The 20,740-nt window shown below is 40.2% G+C and overlaps 1 protein-coding gene across 1 annotated transcript in view; it reads right to left on the bottom strand.

Annotated features, from left to right (window-relative positions):
- Positions 1-20,740, bottom strand: part of LOC126272662 (CCR4-NOT transcription complex subunit 10-B) — a 144,044-nt gene that overhangs the window by 20,323 nt on the left and 102,981 nt on the right. Inside the window, exons 11-12 of the mRNA XM_049975675.1 lie at positions 3,829-3,938; positions 3,674-3,752 (exon numbers count right to left, since the gene is read on the bottom strand). Coding sequence (XP_049831632.1) covers positions 3,674-3,752; positions 3,829-3,938 — 189 coding nt within the window. The remainder of the gene's footprint in view (positions 1-3,673; positions 3,753-3,828; positions 3,939-20,740) is intronic.

Genomic DNA, 20,740 nt, shown 5'->3' with positions numbered 1-20,740 from the left:
CGTTTGGAATAAGTGGTCAGAGTCAATATGCTACAGAGAAACTTCATCATTGAAATGAGTGGAAGAAGAAGAAGAAGAAAAGGGGTGGGTGGGACCATGGAAGGAATGATCAAAATCTTGGTTAAGTGAATCCACAGAAGGAATGACCTGAACTGTAAGATGAATCTGGAGGAGGGTAAAGGAAAGGCAGACCCATGGAAGAGATGACCTACATCAATGTCAGGTGCATCCATACAAGGAATGACCTTTACTCTTTCTTTTATGTAGAAGCATGAGGAGTGGGACACTCACATCGAAGAGATAGAAAGGTTTTTACACAGTATCTGCCCATAGGATAAGGTGTAAGAACAGATATTACAGGGATAGGAAGCAGTGTAGTAACAGTCACTTTGTCAATGTGTTCTACAAAACAGTGAAATTGAAACAGACATACCTGGTCACTGATGATTCTTTATATTCATATTTTCACACATGCTGACTTATCACAAATCTGAGTTTTGAAATTATATAAAGGGTTGTTGTTTGAAAAGTCAGCATGTAATTCCTTATAATAAACATGAAATTATACTTATGATTAATTATGTAAAATCATAAAAAGGACCGTTACATATGGTCTTTGTACATCCATAATTGAAATGGAGGACAGTGGGGAGTCAGCTGGTATAAATTTATATTAAAAATGAAGAAATTCCTCCAGCTGTATTTAAGGTGTAAATTTTATTTTGGCATCTAGTTTCAATGTTGTAACAACATCATCTTCAGGCCCATACACTTGTTGACGTCAACTGCGTGCGGCTGGTACTAGAAGTCAGTGGTGAGATATGGAAGTGCTCTGTGTGGAAGGGGGTTAGTAACTCAACTAACCACCTACCACACAGAGCACGTCCATATCTCATCACTGACTTCTAGTATCAGCCGCACGCAGTTGATGTCAACAAGTATATAGGCCTGAAGAAGATGATGTTACAATGTTGAAACTAGTTGCCAAAATAAAATCGACACCTTAAATACAGCTGGAGGAATTTCTTCATTTTTAATATAAATTTACATGTGAGTACATATGATATAGTCTGGATAAGCAATCCCCATTATTTGTCATATTCTTTTTTACAAAAAGTGAAACAATGTACATGGAAAATATCATGCAATGAGAGTAACAAATGGCAAACAAAAAAATCTTATATTCTGGATGAAGTGTGCTGCTTATTGCTCAAACCTTTGTCTAAGCAATTTGAATTAGCTGATGGAGATTGATTCTGAAATAATAAAAATTGTATTTTGTCTTAAGGGACTTTAAGTGCTGAAAATAATATGGACAATTGAATAAGAGAGAAACCTAGTCATTTAAAGACTAAGTTTTTATTAATGTTTTGTTATTATGCAATTAGCTGAGTTATATGACCTCTTTCGTATAAGTGGCGGTACCAGTAGTGTAACATGGGATTCTTTGGAATAACGTGTTCCACTTTTATCCTCTTAGACTCATGAAAGATGTTCATAAGAACTGAAAATTTGATTTAGGTAGTTCTTAAGTGTACAACAGCCCCTTGTGCATGCTCTTGTTTTATGTACATGCAGTCCTGTCAGCTCTGGACATCAGCAAGGCATGACAGGAAATAAACCTATCCACCTGCTTTGGCAGAGCACTTATTCTTTGTGCATTACGACTTGGTGCTGTCTAGGAGGCCAAGGAGCTAAGGGGTACGCACAAGAATGTAAAGGAAGAAGAAACAACTGAAGAATCATCATAAGAACCGTCACTGATTTGACTGGAAATGTCAAAGAAATACACTTATATATTGAAATCTGCCATGAGCTATGAAGTAAGATAAATCTGTTCATACATTACTGCAGCTGAAGCTGTACAAGAAAACATCACACATAAAATACAGAAGAGTTGATACAAAACTGTTTACATCATTTAGTAGTATGGACAGATTAGAACTCTCTTCCAGCACCCACACATTACAGAAAGGTGAAAAAGACCAATGGCATGGCTCTATGGAGCTGCATAGCAGGCTCATAAAAGTAATTAACTTTGACAACAGTGACCAGAAATCATTTAAAAAGTAAAATTGATGTACACACATCAGAGTGATAAACTGTAGATGGAATGTAACCATAATCCAAAAACCAACCAATTAACACTTCACTTTTCATTGACTCTTGCATGATGTTATTTTCAAAAATCTCCATCTTGCTTATTACCTTATTTTCAACCTTTAAGCTCTCAAGCTATCGAAGCAGGCAGCAACAATCAGTATTTCCTTCTCATACCATCTGGAAAGTCATCCCTGGCCCAGGATCCAGGCAGGCTTTCCAAAACCCTTCCCATTTCCTAAAACTCAGTAATCTTTTTCTTTCATCCCTATTCCTTCACTTTACATCCACTGACTTGGGAATTTCCATGTCCTTTACATGTATTTAGTCCTGTCACTGCTCAGCGAGCAGATTTTTTTATCTATGCAAAATTTAGATATTTGTGTTCCGCAATAGCAAAGGGAAACCTTATTGATACAGTGCTCCCACGCTCAGGTTAATGAGTCACAGTGTTGCTGTTTCTATTACTGAAACTGCAAATTTCCTCAGTCATCTCCTTGCTGCAATACTCCATGAAATCACAAAATTATTGTGTTCTTTGGTCCTAATCTTTGCCTCCACCCTCTCCTCTGCTACTCTCACCACTCAACTAAATTTCCTCTTTTATTTTAGATTATGACTTATTTTTGCTATTTTTCCTATCTTATTTTCGATTATTGTACATTATTCTGGGCAGGACATATTTTATCTCACTGTACATTTTTTGTATTTTTGTTTAGAAGCAGAGAGGATGGCTGGGCAGTTCTTACCATCAAGAGGCAAAATTTCAGTACTGTAGAGAAATACATTTAAAACTGTGTGTGTGTGTGTGTGTGTGTGTGTGTGTGTGTGGGCGCGCGCGCGGAATGTCACTTCTTGAAAGTCAGCACAGGCCAGCCACTATGTCTCTTCCTGACTTTACAATTTTTGCAAATGAATTTTCCTTTTTATATACTATGTCTTTTTATTATGATTGACTTTCTCCCTTCAAGGTCTTCATTGACGTCTAGAATTTAGAATACTGTATATTAATTTAACTTATCTTTCTCCTTAGGTTCTTCAAAAGGAAACCCATGGTTTCAAAAATTATTTTTCTCTGAGACTTTCAAAATACCTACCCATTTTATTTCATTTTTGTAAGTAAATCGTTTTTCACTATTTCATTTTTATTTCTCTAAGTATCTGAACTTTATATAGGTATTTTTTAAAACAATGATCACTGTCTCTTCTGCGAAATTCTCCCTCACCTCTCTGTGTTATGACTTCTCCAACTGCCCTTTCTTTAGCACTAAAACATTACAAGTGCAAATATTGTCTATAATTTATTTTCTTGTTTTCTTTCAACCAAAAATTCTTGTGTAATCTATGAAATGTGGCCTGCCATTCCTTGTTGTTTCTTTATTATTTCCACATACATTCTACATCTTTCCCTTCACGTGCTTTTTTTCTAAAGAGTAAGGAAAGTTTACTAATGGAAACTTTCTGACTACTTTGAACTGGCAACTGCAGTACTGATGTTTACAATGTTTCTGATAACTTTAATGTAATTTGGGATACATGTTTAGCTTTTTAAACCTTTTGAAAACTCACTTACCTAATTGCAATTCTATGTAGAGTGCAAGCATTATAGCATGTATAGGAACATCACAGGATGGGCTCTTTGACATCCAGACCTAGAAAGATATTCATAATAACTGGAAAGTTATGTAATGCAAAGTAATTTGAAACTGTTCACTTATACAAATGTACCTGTTTTAGTGTTTCACCAGCTTTGTCCAGTTCTCCACGAATCGCAAAAGCAACTGCTAAATTATACTGTAGCACCACCCTAGCTGTTGGGACTGATGTTGGAAACCATTCTGCAAATAAACATTATGACTACACTATATGAAAAATTAAGAACACAAAGATCATCAGGTGATTATAGTTAAAATGCAATACACAACAGGATTCACACAAATAAAATCCAAGTAGAAGTAGAGAGAGAGAGGGGGGGGGAGGGAGAGGGGGGGGGGAATGGGCAACATCATTACCAATGTCAACATCACTCACACACATTGAACTATTCTCGGGTATTAAACTGGATGGCAGTCCTGATGACTTATGGCTTGGTGCTTTCTTTATAACCCCTCCCACTTTCTGTCGGTCACATGTCACTGGCAAGGTGGTGGGGGCATAATGAATATCCTGTGCTAAACCAACAAGCAAAGAACCTCAAACAACCATAAACAGTAGTGCAGAGAAAACAGCAGATTATCTCTTCCTGTAAAGTGACTCAATTTTGAACTGATGCTTATGACAGCACCAATGGCAGATTTTATCAGCGAGGCGAAATGGGTTGCTTTCACTCCTTCATGGGAGCAGTGGAAAAAATATGGTGTGAATCAGACCGTTCACTGGGCTGCTCCACTGAAGCCAAATATCTCCAAGGAGGAGAGGAAAGCATTTAAATGGCTCTGAGAAGATCCAGAGACAGTTATCCTTCTGGCACCGACAGTGGTGGCCGAGTGGTTCTAGGCGCTTCAGTCTGGAACCGCGTGACCGCTATGGTCGCACGTTTGAGTCCTGCCTCGGGCATGGATGTGTATGATGTTGTTAGGGTTAGTTAGGTTTAAGTAGTTCCAAGTTCTAGGGGACTGATGACCTCAGCTGTTAAGTCCCACAGTGCTCAGAGCCATTTGAGCCATTTTTTATCCTTCCAGCAGACAAAGAAAATTCGAGTCCTTTTATTGCAAGGGTGGGTAACCGGCAGCCCATGGGCCATATCTGGTTATTTGATTGGTTTCAGTCTAGCACGTGTAAGAAATTCATGTGATAGCAAGTGTAGGACTTTCGTTGCACTCCACCCAGTATGCATTTTTGGGTATTTCATTTCAGCCAATGCTCAGTACACCTCAGGTTTGTAACTCATGATGCAGACCACTGGGAGTTTGCATTTCTCCCTTCAACTCCTATACAATACAGTTGATGTATGATAAGTTCAACCAATTTCAAGTTTTAAACATTTTAAAATGAATAAAGAAAGGATGGCTTAATGTATTGACTGTTAGAGGACCAGCACATGTCTATGTGATGAGTTATCAAAAGTATATTTGGACAAATATTTACTTGTACATGGTAACGGCTCAAGATGGTAAAAAATGTTATTGTATTCCACATCCATCATTTTAACTTAGCCACAGGTAGTGGCATGAGCTGTTACATAAACTACTCCACAGTACTTGGCTACAACACTTTTACACTGAGCTAGGGACACCACCATATTGCTGAGTGAGAGACGCCAACTTTCTGCCACAAACCCACCAATGGGAGGACTGGGTAGCTTCATGTGAAGAGGGTCAATGAAGTAGCTCTGCATGTGTCCGCCAGTCCTTTCTATTGAGGTCAAAATGCTCTTTCTGTACCATGTGCGGTTCACTCCATAGCCATAGCCAGTTTTCATCAACCAGGGTGTATATGCAGATAAGGAAAAAAATCCCGGATTTTTTCCAGATTTCCTGGTTAAAAAAACACTTTTTTCCACATGAAAAGAAACTTCATCCGAAGTGAAAAATACACTTTTTCCAAGATAAGTGACAGTATACTTTCCCTTGGAGCTGTAAAAATACCAATCCTTTGATTTTATACACCAGCGTGGAACTTCAGAGAACGAAAAAACTCGGCAAAAAAGGCTTTGGATAGATCTGTGATGTGAAGCAACATTTATGCCGCATATTTTTATATTATGATACACTGAATATTTTTGTATTTTTATTATGAAACTATACATTCCAAACAGCACATTAGTTTCTGAAGCATTGAAACCAAGATTGAAATGAGCCTTTGTAAGCCCATCATAGTTCATGTCAAGTGATCTCACCAGCCAATGACAGCAGATATTCAGAGCACAGGACACGTGACGTAGCCAGCAAATAGCAACATCATTGTTAAGTTGTGTGGACACACATATAGGAAAAGTTAATGGTTTAAATTAATGTACATAGTGGAGCAACAAGAAAAGTTTAATTTTCACATATAATACTGGTCTTTTTTTACATGTGTTACACTTTAAATGTGTTACACTTTAAATGTGCCAGTAAAACCTTAAATAATGACATTAATGTCTGGTCTTCTGGGCTCGAAATTCTTCTAAGTGGCTAATCCTCAATGTGTTAAGTTTTAAATGAGAGACAAATGTTCTCCGATTTAAGAAATTCACTACACATTTGCACACGTAACATAATTCATCTCATGTAACAGGAAATTAAGTTTGAAACTACAGCTTTTCAAAGCACCATTCGCAATATTTTCATGTGACCTGTTAAAAATAGCTTTGTTTCAGCAGTTGCTGGAGAGCATCAGAAAACAGGCGTTACTGGGGGTGGGCAGCTACGATGAAGTAAGAAGCCCATATGTTTGTACATGAACAGTATCAGAAGATCTTACGTGACGTCATAAAAGAAATAAGATATTCCAAGAGCATCAGAATTTTGCAAACCATACTAAAATGCATAATTCGGCTAAAAAGGCACATTCATATGTTCCAGATTCACAATGAAGTAGGCTCCAACCTGATATTAAGGATTTCAGTGCAGTTTTCAGGACGCAAATTTTCTTGTAGTAATAGTACTATATTGCCTCATGTTTGGTTCTTAATTATGACACAATGCCATATGCGCCAAAAGATGAAAATATGCACTTGAAATTTAGCGAACAGTTGAAACTAGCCAACAGTGTGGAATGAAATGTTTTTAATAAATTGTCTTCCTCTAAGTAAAATATCAATAAAAGCCACATTTATTTAGCAAACCGACAAAAATACCTCAATTGTTCTGCAAAGGCGACTGACTGCCAATGTGGAAATACAATGAAATCAGAAAACTGCAACTAATAACATATGTAATTATGTGAATTTAGTTTAATTCACTTGACAGCTCTCAACAACAGAAATCCATATTGTTTCAATTGATGTGAGAAGGATGAGAAGGAAAGGAGGAAACAGCAAGATTACTAAATGTAAACACAGCTTATGTGGAGTCTACCCCCTCCCCGCCTCTCCCCACAACAATCCAGACTGCTAAATGCATCTGCAAATCTGGCAGCTTGGGCACACCAGAAAATTTTTTCCAGGTAGCATCTGGCTGCTTGTTGCTACTGCTGATACAGCCAACAACCAGACTTCAAGTAGCCGGAACTGGGAGAAGGTACTGCCCATACGCAACTCAACTGTGCACGTGAGCCCGTGGGCAATTGCTCAAACAAACGTAATGTTAACAGTTGTGATGTCACACTCATTGGCAGCTGTTTATTGTTATGAAGTATTCCATAGTCTTCATCCTAAAACCTTTGCCACATTTTACTGCTTATCAATTATTACCATTTAAAACCACAAAAATTTAAATGAAGACTAAAACAATGAAAAATTCCCAGAATTCTAAAAAATTCCCAGGTTTTTCCCTGTTTTCTCCTGGATGAAAATGTTCCCGGGTTTTTCCCAGTTGTCCGGGAGTGTGATGAACACTGTATCCCTTGGTGGTAGTTCATGGAAATAAAGTCCATTCCCTCCATGAACCCTGGCATTTCTCATTTTACTTGTAGGAAAAACACTCTGGATGCCCACCTGATACCATCCTTACACATATAAACTGGTATCCGAGAATGGGATCTTTCTCACCGTTTGATCTGAATTGATATTTTCTTGCCAATCCTATGTTCTGGCAAGCACAGCAAAGCCTAGCGGTTTGCTGCCGTGGGCCCTCTATCATTCGCACCTTTTGCGGCAGACGCATATTATACGGCCACGCGCTGCTACATTGCGTCCCACACCAGGGCGACCCACAGGCAGCAGGCAGTACAAGAGTCGCAGTGGGCAGCGCTGCATCGTGCACCACCACTGTGTGCTGTGATAGATCAGCTGCCTCTCTTACCACAGCACCCAATGCTGCCCCTTTCTCTGCCTCCATCTTCACGCCCCCCCCGCCCCCACCCCCCACGATGCAGACGTCGCCACCGCCTTTGTGCATCAATCACCTCCGTGCGATGTAAGTGTCACTACAATGCATTCCGCTAGTTAACAGCTCCCTCGAACTTCTACTGTGGGATCTTTCCGTCGCCTAGAACACAGCAAGACCTTTTCTTTTGTTTACATCTGTTCAGTCTCAGTCCCAGTTTTGTAAATGTGCCCAATTTACGTCCTCGTCAACCGGCAGAGAAGACAGAATCGGCTCACGATGTTGCAACTGCATCCCCAAATAAGCCTGTTTGTATTACTTTACTGCAACAGCAGATAAGCACCCTGTCACTTGAAAATGTAGAGCTACAGGAACGGCTTAAAGTGATAACTTGGGAATGTGAACTCAGGAATGTGAAACCGGAGCTGCCAAAAATGCGGCAACTGTGAGCAATTTGAGAGCCCCTAAAGCTGAAACAGAAACATTAGTACCAGATATAGCCAGTACACATCCAGTTGTAATTTTTGTACCTTCTTTGCTGGAAAGCCAGGCGAAAATGTAACAACATATTTGCAAAACGTCAGGGACACGGGGTGTACATGCGCATGGCCAGACCAATTTTTGTTAAATGTCACCAAGCTGCAGCTGTTGGGCAATGTACGAACTTATGTTGAATCAGTAGACATGTTGCAGGAAGCACTCACTTTTGAATTCTTGGCAAAGGGCTTAGCAGAGCACTTCTACAACAAGTGTGGGGTTAGCTATTACTGTGATCAGTTGTCCACACTTACACAGAAAAGCGGGAAGGACTTTGAAGCATTTGCGGACAGAATTAGGGCAGTATCTTGATGCACATACACCCTCGGAAGGGATAATACATGTAATGAAGTGTTAATTGAAGAAGCTGAAGTGAGAGCAATTGATGTACTCATACACAGAATCAATCTACATATAGGGAGCGAGGTGAAGGTAGCCTCCCCCACCTCCTTGCATGAAGCAGTCAGACTTGCTCTATTATGCAAGGAAGTGGGAGTGCGCAAGTGAAGAATGACATGTGATTATTAATGACATGAACTGCCAGGGATGTGGAATGCCCAACCGCACACCCAATTGCTGCTGGGTTTTCTGTTGTAAGAAATGCCATACTGTCGGACATGGACAGGATCATTGTCTGCAAAGTAAGTGGCCAAGTTCCTCCAAGAGGAAAGTGCCGGCAGGGAAAAAAAAGTATCAATCAATAAAACAAGGCTACCTCTCCATGGAGAAATAAGCATGAGACAGATTCTGCCATCCACTCTCAACCTCAATGAAATATATGAACTCTATAAAAAGGGTAGAGCACATTCAGGTGGCAAATTTAGTTATAGAAGAGAAACTCAAGGTGAAGACTGTAAAAATTCTTGTGGGTACTACAGCTCAAATTAGTGTCCTTTTTGTTTCTAATAGTCACGAGTGAGCTAAAACCGTCATTCTACAATTTAAGTGGACTTGGAGACGAGATGATCAATCCTCCAGGCATTTGTACAACAGACCTGCACACTGAGTGGAAAAAGTATGTCTTTGATATGGAAGCTGTGAAGAAAAGCGGACGGGATTTTGATATCATCCTGGGGAACGATTTCCTAACGTGCTATCAGGCTGTGATAGTAGCACACTGTTCGGTTTAGTGATACACATCATTGTCTGGACAGTGAGCGTGCATCTCATTCACAAGGAACCTGTGAAGGGAGGCCTACCTCACAAGCTCCAACTTAACCACATAAATTGGCATGAAAACTATCACACCTATAACAATTAGCAGTGAAACGGGAGAAGTTCTCTGGATTGAAGTCAAAGATCGCGTACCACCAAGATCAGACTTTTCTGGTTGACCCATTCATGCAGAACGACTTCCTCAACGAACTGCAAATTCAAGTTAAGAGAGGTCTAAGTAGACCTGAAGTAAAAGGGAACAGGTTTCAAATACGTGTGTGTGTTGATAGTTTTAGTCAATGAGATATAGAAATCCCATGTGGCACAATACTAACCAGTGGAGAAGAAGTTATGGAAACAGAAGTTTCAAAGAACCAGATACAGTGTCATGAGAAAAGATGTAAGCAGTTCCTGTGAGGAAGGTTTGCGCACTAGCATCTTCGATAAGAAATTATCTGAAAGAGAAGTTGGAACATTTTTCTGAATTAGAGCAAAATCTTTTGTATCCGGTTTTAGAGGAATATGTGTGGTTATTCGACTGACCTCATACAGCACAAAACTCCCATGGGAGACACTAGACCAATAGCACACAAGCTGTATCATTTACCCTGTCAAATAAACTCTCTTGTTGAGGATACAATTCAACAGCAATTGGTTGTAGGGAGAATTCAACCCTCTGCAAGTTAAACTAAGTACAATCTTAGACTGTTCAGAGCTCACCTGAAACCATCCTGCACAATCTATGATATCAATCATAGCATGCAAGCTAATGCTAATAGACTTCCGCAGATAAAGGAATATATTTCTAGTTTCTCACGCAAGCTGACTCTGTTGTGTGACTGACGAAGCAGAACCATTATGGATGTAATTTTATGTAAACATAAGTCTACCAGCCCCCATTAGAAATTTCAGTTAACACTTTCTGGCAGATTTGGCCATCCTATCTGTCACTGTAGCAGGAGTAATGAATGGAAATCCATATTTTAGCAAGGGCCCACTATGATATGCATTTTCATGGAACTCCTCGCTACATGAAACAGAGAGACAATGCAATGTGCCAGTATACTGAAATACTGCCCGAGTAAATGTATCCCTAATAGAGATTTCAAACTAAGCAGAAATTGCACATTAAGATACAAATATCACAAAGTTCTACTCAGGACATATATAAGTAATATCAATTATTGATTGTGGTGTTCAGTAACACTGCACGCAAATGAGGGCGAGAACTGCCATTTATTTTGTGTCTGAGAGCCTAGTATGAGGAGTAAGTGACTATGCATAACCAGCTTATCAATCTGCATTATTTCCAGCCATATCCTTATTTCACAAAACATAATTGAAAAATTAGATGCTTTGCATATGAAACGATAATAAAACTATTGAGCATTATAATTTGTATAACTGTGTACTCGAGTTTTATGCAAATTTGTTAAAACAACTTTATGGGAAAGTAATCTTTAGATGACAGGAGTAACAATAAACTATTTGATATGAAAATGTTTGATACCTGGTTTCTTCAAATGCCAATTAAGCCTCTTACAAGCTCATTCTACATTCGAATATATCAATTATTGTTAGTTTATACCCTGTTTATTGTCAGTCACTTGAGCCTCCACTGATGCGATTTCTGCCTCCGAGTTGGGTGGGGTTTGGGTTGATTTGGTGGAGGAGACCAAACAGCGAGGTCATCGGTCTCATCGGATTATGGACGGCAGTTGGCCGTGCCCTTTCAAAGGAACCATCCCAGCATTTGCCTGAAGCCATTTAGGGAAATCATGGAAAACCTAAATCAGGATGGCCGGACGTGGGATTGAACCGTTGTTCTCCTGAATGTGAGTCCAGTGTGCTAAGCATTGTGCCATCTCGCTTGGTCTGCTGGCGAGTCTTGCAGTCACTGGTACTCGACATTCTCTCATTGGGCTGGCCAGCCCTCTAACCATTTTGACTTCGGGTCTGTATTATGACACCCAGGCGACTATGAACTTCGGTTCAACTGCACCCTAGCTGGTCACCACCACTGTGCCCACCACCGCCTTGTCTCTATGCATGCGGTCAACTACTGGCTGCTGCACCAACTCTGACAGCTTCACACAGTGTGTAGACAAAGACATTAACAGAGACTTCCACTTATGAATGACTCAAGTGGCGCCAATGGATAATGATATTCTAAAGTAAAAAAAAGAACTTTGTATCCCCTGCCCATACTGCATATTTCATAATCAATTTTTTAAAATGAGAAATCAACTCTCCAGTAGATTTAAGACCAACTTTTTAAATAAAAAACCACTAAATGTCCTTTGCCTTCCATGTACATCAAAAGAAAAACTTTTTGTGTTTTGAATTGGTCTTTAAGAGTAGTTATAGTCAACCATTGTAATAATCACAGACCCATAAACGGCTTTCATGGGAAGGGGAAGGAAATGTAAATGGTAGTGGCTAAAAATAGTAAAAAAAAAAATATTGTATTCCACTTATATCATTTTAACTTAGCCTCAGGCAGTGGCGTGAGCAGTTACGTAAACTACTACGCAGTACTTGTGGCTGGCTATTATGCCACCACAGTATAGCTGAGTGAGAGACACCGACTTTCTGCCACAAACCCACCAATGGGAGGAGTGGGTGCCATCACGTGAGGTACACAAGAGCGTCAGTGAGGTAACGGCCACAACAGCAAGTTGCTTTCTTCTCTTCCAGCTTTCTTACCCTCTAGACATGTCCACCAGCCCTTCCTACTGAGGGCAAAATGCTTTTTCTGTGCCATGTGCAGTTCACTCCACAGCTGTAGCTGATTTTCATGAATACTGAAGCCCTTAGTGGTAGTTCTTGGAAATAAAACCTGTTTTTCCCTGAATCCTGGCATTTCTTATTTTAAGTGCAGAAAAAACAATCTGGATGCCCACTTGCTACCATCCTGACATGTACAATACTTACTAACATTGTTTGTGAATATTAACACACTAAATTTCAAACACTCGAATGATCAGCCTGTGGCCAAAAATCGCTTACTCCTAATTACTTGTCGACTTGGACTGCTCATCCCACTACCATATTTTGTTTTTCTGTTCTTTCATGTGTTGATGTTAGTAAATAATTGCTGTCCATTGTGTATGTAATAGACTGAAACTGTTGAAACTGAAGGTATTTACAATAAATTAGCTGCAACCTGTTGTTTTATAGCCATGTTTTTTCCATGTTACCATTTGAAGATGCCTCAATCCCATCTTCAGACGTTTACATTCATTTACGTGCCATGAGCATTGTTCTTTTGTATTGTATGTTAACCGGGGACCTAGAAACGATGGAGAGGCTCCGTCCCCACCACAGGTGCAGTGGTCCACAACCCCACGATGACTACTGCAGTCAACATCACCCCTCCGCCGCCCCACACCGAACCCAGGGTTACTGTGCGGTTCGGCCCCCAGTGGACCCTCCAGGGAATGTCTCACACCAGACAAGTCCTATGTTTGTGTGGTAGAGTAATGGTGATGTACGCGTATGTGGAGAACTTGTTTGCGCAGCAATCGCCGATATAGTGTAGCTGAGGCAGAATAAGGGAAACCAGCCCGCATTCGCTGAGGCAGATGGAAAACCGCCTAAAAACCATCCACAGACTGACTGGTTCACCAGACCTCAATACAAATCCGCCAGGCAGGATACATGACGGAATAGTCGCTCCTACCCACCCAGAAAGCCGTGCGTAAGACCGCAAGGCCAACCGGGCGAGCATTGTTCCTTTACTAACAAAATTACAGAATTCTGTAAAAATGGAAATGATCGTATGGCATAGTTGGCTGGGAGTCCCCATTCGGGGGAGGGGGAGTTCGGCTGTCATATTCTGCAATGAGACTTTTTAAGAAGGCTATTATAAAATGTTGACATAAAGGAACAATGTTCGAAGCATAAATGTAAATCTCTGAGGATGGGGTGAACATAAAATGAACGCATGTTCGAGGCATAATTTGTTGACGTGGCATGTTAATATTGGTATATTACCCCATAAACATGAATGTCACAGACACAATAGTTTATTACACAGACTTTATGTGCTACAAATGCTGCTGTTGCGTCATGTGACGAGGCGGTCCATGAGTGTAAGGAGGTATATGAATCAGGCCCATAGGTCACCAATAGTTGCCCATGCCTGTTCAAGTGCTCCAAATGTATGAGGAGAAATGCACAACCTACTAGAGGATAACACCTACTGGAGAATAGAAGATGATCCAATAAACTGAGTGAAGAAGAAGGGTATTGAAGATCTCCAGACCACTTTCTAAGATAATACAGTGAAAAGACGTCATTCATGAGCAGCTGTCATCTTACAGACTTCATGGAATAACTGAAGCCCATAAAGAAGGTATACCATTCCATCCTGTTGTACGCAACATTGACAATAGAGTTTCTAACTAGGCCAAGAAGACATTGCATTGAGCTTCAATGTGATTTCATTCTTCATGAAGGTAACTCAAAAAGAGACCCCCTTAAACTTCATAGGAGAGATGTTTGGAATGTCGCTACTGAAGCTCTTTCAATTCCTGCTCATGTCGACCTACACCCTGTTTCACGGAAATTACTATGAACAAACCAATGAAGTGGTGGTGAAGTCCCCGATAACACCAGTGGTGGCCAGTGTGTTTATGGAGGCATTTAAAGAAGAAGTTTGCAAGCCCTTCATTTCTTCTGATACGTATGTGATAAATATCATCTACAAACATTTATCAACATCTGAAGTCACTGTACCAAACCATCAAATCCATAATAGATATAGAAGAAAATAACCAACTTCCATTTCTGGATATGCTCATTAAGTGAATGCTGGACGGTACATTAGAACATAATGTTTACGGTACACTAAAGTGTATAGATTTATACTTGCATGCCTTTAACTGTCATGCCTTCTCATAATGAGAAGACCTACTACAGACACTAGTACACAGAACTCACTAAATCTCTGACCGTGACAGTTTAGCAGCAGAGCTGCTGCACCTACAGACCATTTTCCATAACAACAGGTACAGCAAGTATCAGATTCAGCGTGCCACAAGGCCAAAGAAACCAAGTCTGTAGTTTGCATTTGAGCCATTTGTTAGGATCAGATCAACAAAAATTGAACAAACACTCCAGAAATATAATGTAGTGTGCATACTTTGCCACTGCTCATGAGGAAAACCTTGTTTGGGTCAGTTACGGATGACCTAGGACTCCAAAGATAAGGAGCCTAGTGCACCTCATGCCAGCAAGAGAAAATGTACATATGTCAGAGCATCCAGACGATACAAGAACTACATGTGGAACCTAATTATCATAGGGATAAAGAACAACCTATGACATTAGCTGCTGCAGAAAATTGCAATTCTAAAGACATATCACGAATTATAACAGCACAAAGTTGTCACAACAGTCTGGCACATTCTGAGATTGCATCTTAAATAATCTGAAGAGATATGAATGTATGCAGAACTTATGTAAAAAAAAAAACCCTAAGTAAGACTTTTGACCCATGCTTGAGCATGCTCAGAGAACACTGTCCCTGGATCACAGGGTCCCGGGTTCGATTCCAGGCCGGGTTGGAGATTTTTCTCTGCCGGGGCTGAGTATTTGTGTTGTCCTCCTCCTCCTCACCACCACCACCACCACCACCACCACCACCACCACCACCACTTGTGACAGTGACTAGATTGGGTCGTGAAAAAAAAATGGACTGTGTAAAAATTGTTACTTTGCACGGGCACTGATGACTGCACAGTTGAGCACCCCATAAACTAATTATCATCATCATCATCATCATCATGCTCAAAGCACAATGGTAATCCCTTGGAAGATCTGCTCACGTCACGGCACTTTAAGAGATGAGACCAGACTAGGTAGACATACACCATCTACAACAGCAGCATTGTGAGCTTGGAGCTGGTGGCACAGGAACTGAGAAGTACAGTTCGTATCTCAACCATGCACTGTCAGCACCACCTTACTAGTGAAGCCATGCTCAGACATCATCAGTACATGACTGACAGCAGAGGGCGGGGATATAAAGACAGCACCCAGTGCCACCCAGCCAGTTATCAGGACAACCTGAAGTAATATGCGAACAACAGTTTAGGTATACGTTCCTGTGTAGCAGTACCTACAATGAGATTGTGCCACTGTCAATGTAACTTGTGCAAAAACAGTATGTTATTTCTCCATCTTACCCTCTTTGGTAGTTTTGACCAAAACTATCTGAAATCTAGAACAACATGGGTTTGCAGAACAGAGACAATTGTTTAAGTAAAATCAGAGAGAATTAATGACTGGAAGAAGTATTAGATCTAATATCAGTACAGTGAAAGACTGGTGACTGTGTAAATAGACAGTTAAACAGTAGATAGGTAAATAAATATGAACCATTAAACAAACCATTGCTGATGAAATTTGTGTGAATTCCGTATAAGACATGGATCTGCATTCAAAATCATCTATGTGACCAAATGTGTAGCAGAGCAGAATGACTTTAACAATAATTAAGACAACACGTTTCAATAAGTCCCTCTGTGAAGAAGAAGAAGAAGAAGAAGAAGAAGAAGAAGAAGAAGAAACAATAAAATCCCACGTATTTAATGCCTTACCTTCAAATATTAGAGAATTACTGATGACATAAAATATTGTAAAGATCACTGCAAATAAAATTTATAGCTGGGTAATGGATTGGGGTATGAACCAGTTTCCTTTCCTTTCACAGGCAGGCCTCCAACTAACTGGGCCACAATGCACATCACATGATCTGACTCATAGTTCCAGTTTGCTAATGGTTTTTATTTTCTGAAATACAAAGTGGTTTTCTTACATACCTAACTTGACTAGCACTTCTGAAAGAAAGGAGATGTTTTGTGACATATTCTGTAACATAATTATAAGGGAACTGCCTGTAAAGGCATGAATGGTCTGACTACCAATCTCACATGCAGTTTATTCTGTCTGGAAGTTGCACAGAATGAACACTTCACTGCAAAATGAGAGTTATCTGCATAAAACCCAAAGCATTCTCAATTATATACAGGGTGTCTCCCCCATGAGTCATCAGCCTCATTTTTTCTCATGTTTCAGCAGATATTTGCAATTTGGTTTTTGCATTGTGTAACTGGAGTCAGCCCAAACAAATAGTGCTTATCACATCTTTTATCCAATTCCCTGTGTCAACAAAAAGCATGGTTTGTTCTTTGTTTCAAACAAAATGATTATAAAGTAGAATTTTATGTGCTCATTTGATACAGTGGTACCAAATTCGTCTAGTGCAGTATTTATTTTATCAATGTGTGTTAACAGGGACAGCAAAACTCATGAGAATAACCATTACTCCAGAAGCAACATCACTGTTCTGGTCCATGCTGACTTCTATCATCAAGCACACAGCGTTACTCAGTCGCTACTGCATTGCTGTTTATTCTCATGTTTTACTGTCCCTGGTAATACATAGTGATAGAAAAAATATTGCACTATACAAATCTGGGACCACTCTATCGAATGAACAAGTAAAATTCTGCTTTAAATATAATTTTGTTTGTAATGGGAAACAAATGGATGCTTTGTGATGACTGTGGGCATTGCATGAAAGACATGATGAGCACTGTTTGTTTGAGATGACTCCAGCTAAATGACACCAAAATGAAGTTGCAAATATCTGCTGAAACACCAAAGAAAATGAGCCCGATGACTTGGAGAGATATCCTGCATATTCTTCCAGAAATACTAGTAGTGAAAAGTATGTGAGAAAGCTTCAGGTGTTCAGAAAATTCAGAAAGCGATTGACAGGAGGGATGGGAAATGTCCTTGTAACATGTCCCTCAATCCTGTAATCATTCAGGCATCAATGTATGTAAGTATTTCAATTCCTACCACACAACCAAATTTCACATATCATGAACTCAACCCTTCTCTCTCCAGTCTCCTTCTGCCTCTGTTCTATATCCCACTCCCAATCTCCTTCTCCACATCATTATGTGGTGTGGGAAGCTGCTCCTGCCTGTGGCCAGAACGAGCCAATGGTGCCACATTCCTATACCATGGACTTGCTGTTTCTGCTTCCCAGCTGACAGGCTCACTTTACACATCCCTCCCATTCCCCACCTCTATCTCCCCTCACCACTCCACCCGACACAACCTCTCACCCTTGTTGAGCTGCACTGATGGTACAATGGAGTCAAACAGTGCAGGTGAGAGTGTACTCTACAGCTCTGAAGATTAATTTGTCCAAAGTCTAGCAAAATTCTCAGTCTTCTTTTTTATATGCCTATTGACTCAATGTCTCAAATATTTGGAGGACTTTCCATCACATTATGGATAGCAGCAAGAGTAAATGATTAATGGCATGCTCCTGAATGTTCTGACAAGTTGTTGTTTTATGTGCAATATTTAGACATTTCATGATTATATTTGGGGTAGTGCTCAGTGACTGCTGATTTGCTTGGTTATTACAATAAATCAGCTATTACCGAGTGCTGCCTCAAATATAATCATGACATGAAATAAATGAGATCAGTACCATGGTGACAAATTTTAGGGACAGCATAATTATATGGTCTATCAAAATAAAGCTGTCAGAAAACCTAACAAAAAGGGATGGAGTGGGGATCCAGCACTCAATTTATTAAGATCTTGCCAGCCATCACATCTGGAATATGCTGAGAGAATTTCTGTTTCAGGGAATAACAGAATGGGGTATCGGGGAAAAAAAAAAAGTGTATAGTGAGCATTGGGACCAGACTATAAACAGTGGCACAAGACCAACAATAGTTCACACTCCGGTTGTAAAGGAGATAATATAAAAATGCAGTAAATGAAGCAGGCAAAAAGGAAAAAGGAATACAAACGTCTGAAAAATGAGATTGACAGCAAGTGCAAAATGGCTGAGCAGGGATGGCTAGAGGACAAATGTAAGGATGTAGAGGCTTATCTAACTAGGGGTAAGATAGATACTGCTTACAGGAAAATTAAAGAGACCTTTGGAGATAAGAGAACAACTTGCATGAACATCAAGAGCTCAGATGGAAACACAGTTCTAAGCAAAGAAGGGAAAGCAGAAAGGTGGAAGGAGTATATAGAGGGTCTATACAAGGGTGATGTACTTGAGGACAATATTATAGTAATGGAAGAGAAAGTAGATGAAGATGAAATAGGAGATATGATACTGTGTGAAGAGTTTGACAGAGCACTGAAAGATCTGAGTCGAAACAAGGCCACCGGAGTAGACAACATTCCATTGGTACTACTGACGGCTTTGGAAGAGCCAGTCCTGACAAAACTCTACTATTTGGTGTGCAAGATGTATGAAACAGGCGAAATACCCTCAGACTTCAAGAAGAATATAATAATTCCAATCCCAAAGAAAGCAGGTGTTGACAGATCTGAAAATTACCGAACTATCAGTTTAATAAGTCACAGTTGCAAAATACTAACACAAATTCTTTACAGACAAATGGAAAAACTAGTAGAAGCCGACCTTGGGGAAGATCAGTTTGGATTCCGTAAAAATGTTGGAACATGTGAGGCAATACTGACCCTACGACTTACCTTAGAAGCTGGGTTAAGAAAGGGCAAACCTACGTTTCTAGCATTTGTAGATTTAGAGAAAGCTTTTGACAATGTTGACTGGAATACTCTCTTTAAATTCTGAAGGTGGCAAGGGTAAAATACAGGGAGCGAAGGGCTATTTACAATTTGTACAGAAACCAGATGGCAGTTGTAAGAGTTGAGGGGCATGAAAGGGAAGCAGTGGTTGGGAAGGGAATGAGACAGGGTTGTAGTCTCTCCTCGATGTTATTCGACCTGCATATTGAGCAAGCAGTGAAGGAAACAAAAGAAAAATTCAGAGGGGGTATTAAAATCCATGGAGAAGAAATAAAAACTTTGAGGTTCACCAATGACATTGTAATTCTGTCAGAGACAGCAAAGGACTTCGAAGAGCAGTTGAACGGAATGTATAGTGTCTTGAAAAAAGGATATAAGATGAACATCAACAAAACCAAAACAAGGGTAACGGAATGTAGTTGAATTAAGTCGAGTGATGCTGAGGGAATTAGATTAGGAAATGAGACACTTAAAGTAGTGAAGGAGTTTTGCTGTTTGGGGAGCAAAATAACTAATGATGGTTGAAGTAGAGAGGATATAAAATGTGGACTGGCAATGGCAAGGAGAGTGTTTCTGAAGAAGAGAAATTTGTTAACATTGAGTATAGGTTTAAGTGTAAGGAAGTCGTTTCTGAAAGTATTTGTGTGGAGTGTAGCCATGTATGGAAGTGAAACATGGACGATAAATAGTTTGGACAAGAAGAGAATAGAAGCTTTCGAAATGTGGTGCTACATAGGAATGCTGAAGATTAGATGGGTAGATCACATAACTAATGAGGAGGTGTTGAATCGGATTGGGGGGAAGAGGAGTTTGTGGCACAACTTGACTAGAAGAAGGGATTGGTTGGTAGGACATGTTCTGAGGCATCAAGGGGTTACCAATTTAGTATTGGAAGGCAGCGTGGAGGGTAAAAATCGTAGAGGGAGACTAAGAGAAGAATACATTACGCAGATTCAGAAGGATGTAGGTTGCAGCAGGCACTGGGAGATGAAGCAGCTTGCACAGGATAGAGTAGCATGGAGAGCTGCATCAAACCAGTCTCAGGACTGAAGACCACAACTGGTTGTAATACAGCCACCAAATACAAATAACAGTAAAACTTGCTTGATAGGTTCCCGGGAATTACGCCGGATAATATTGTAGAAACCACACTATATTTCAGTGAGACAACTGCCCGCCATCTTCAGGTGCTACTGTCACGTTGCTGAGAAGCTCGTCAATTTATATGCTGGTTTTCTAGAACAGTGCAGGAGCCAGCGGGGCATAATGTCATTGAAGACCAATCGTAGACAGCATCGAATACCAGAGCCCTCTGCTCAAGAAACGGGTCACAGTCTCCGGAAGCGTGCCGTGGCGCTGCAAAATGCGGCCGGGAGCGACGGACCCCGTTCACGCGCGAGCTGTAGGCGTGCGATTAAGCATGTGCGCTAAGGCTT

Source organism: Schistocerca gregaria, chromosome 5 (assembly GCF_023897955.1).
Source record: "Schistocerca gregaria isolate iqSchGreg1 chromosome 5, iqSchGreg1.2, whole genome shotgun sequence".
In the NCBI taxonomy this organism is placed as follows: domain Eukaryota; kingdom Metazoa; phylum Arthropoda; class Insecta; order Orthoptera; family Acrididae; genus Schistocerca; species Schistocerca gregaria.
Note: the sequence above shows the minus strand (reverse complement) of the source record. Positions and strands in the feature narration are given on the sequence as shown.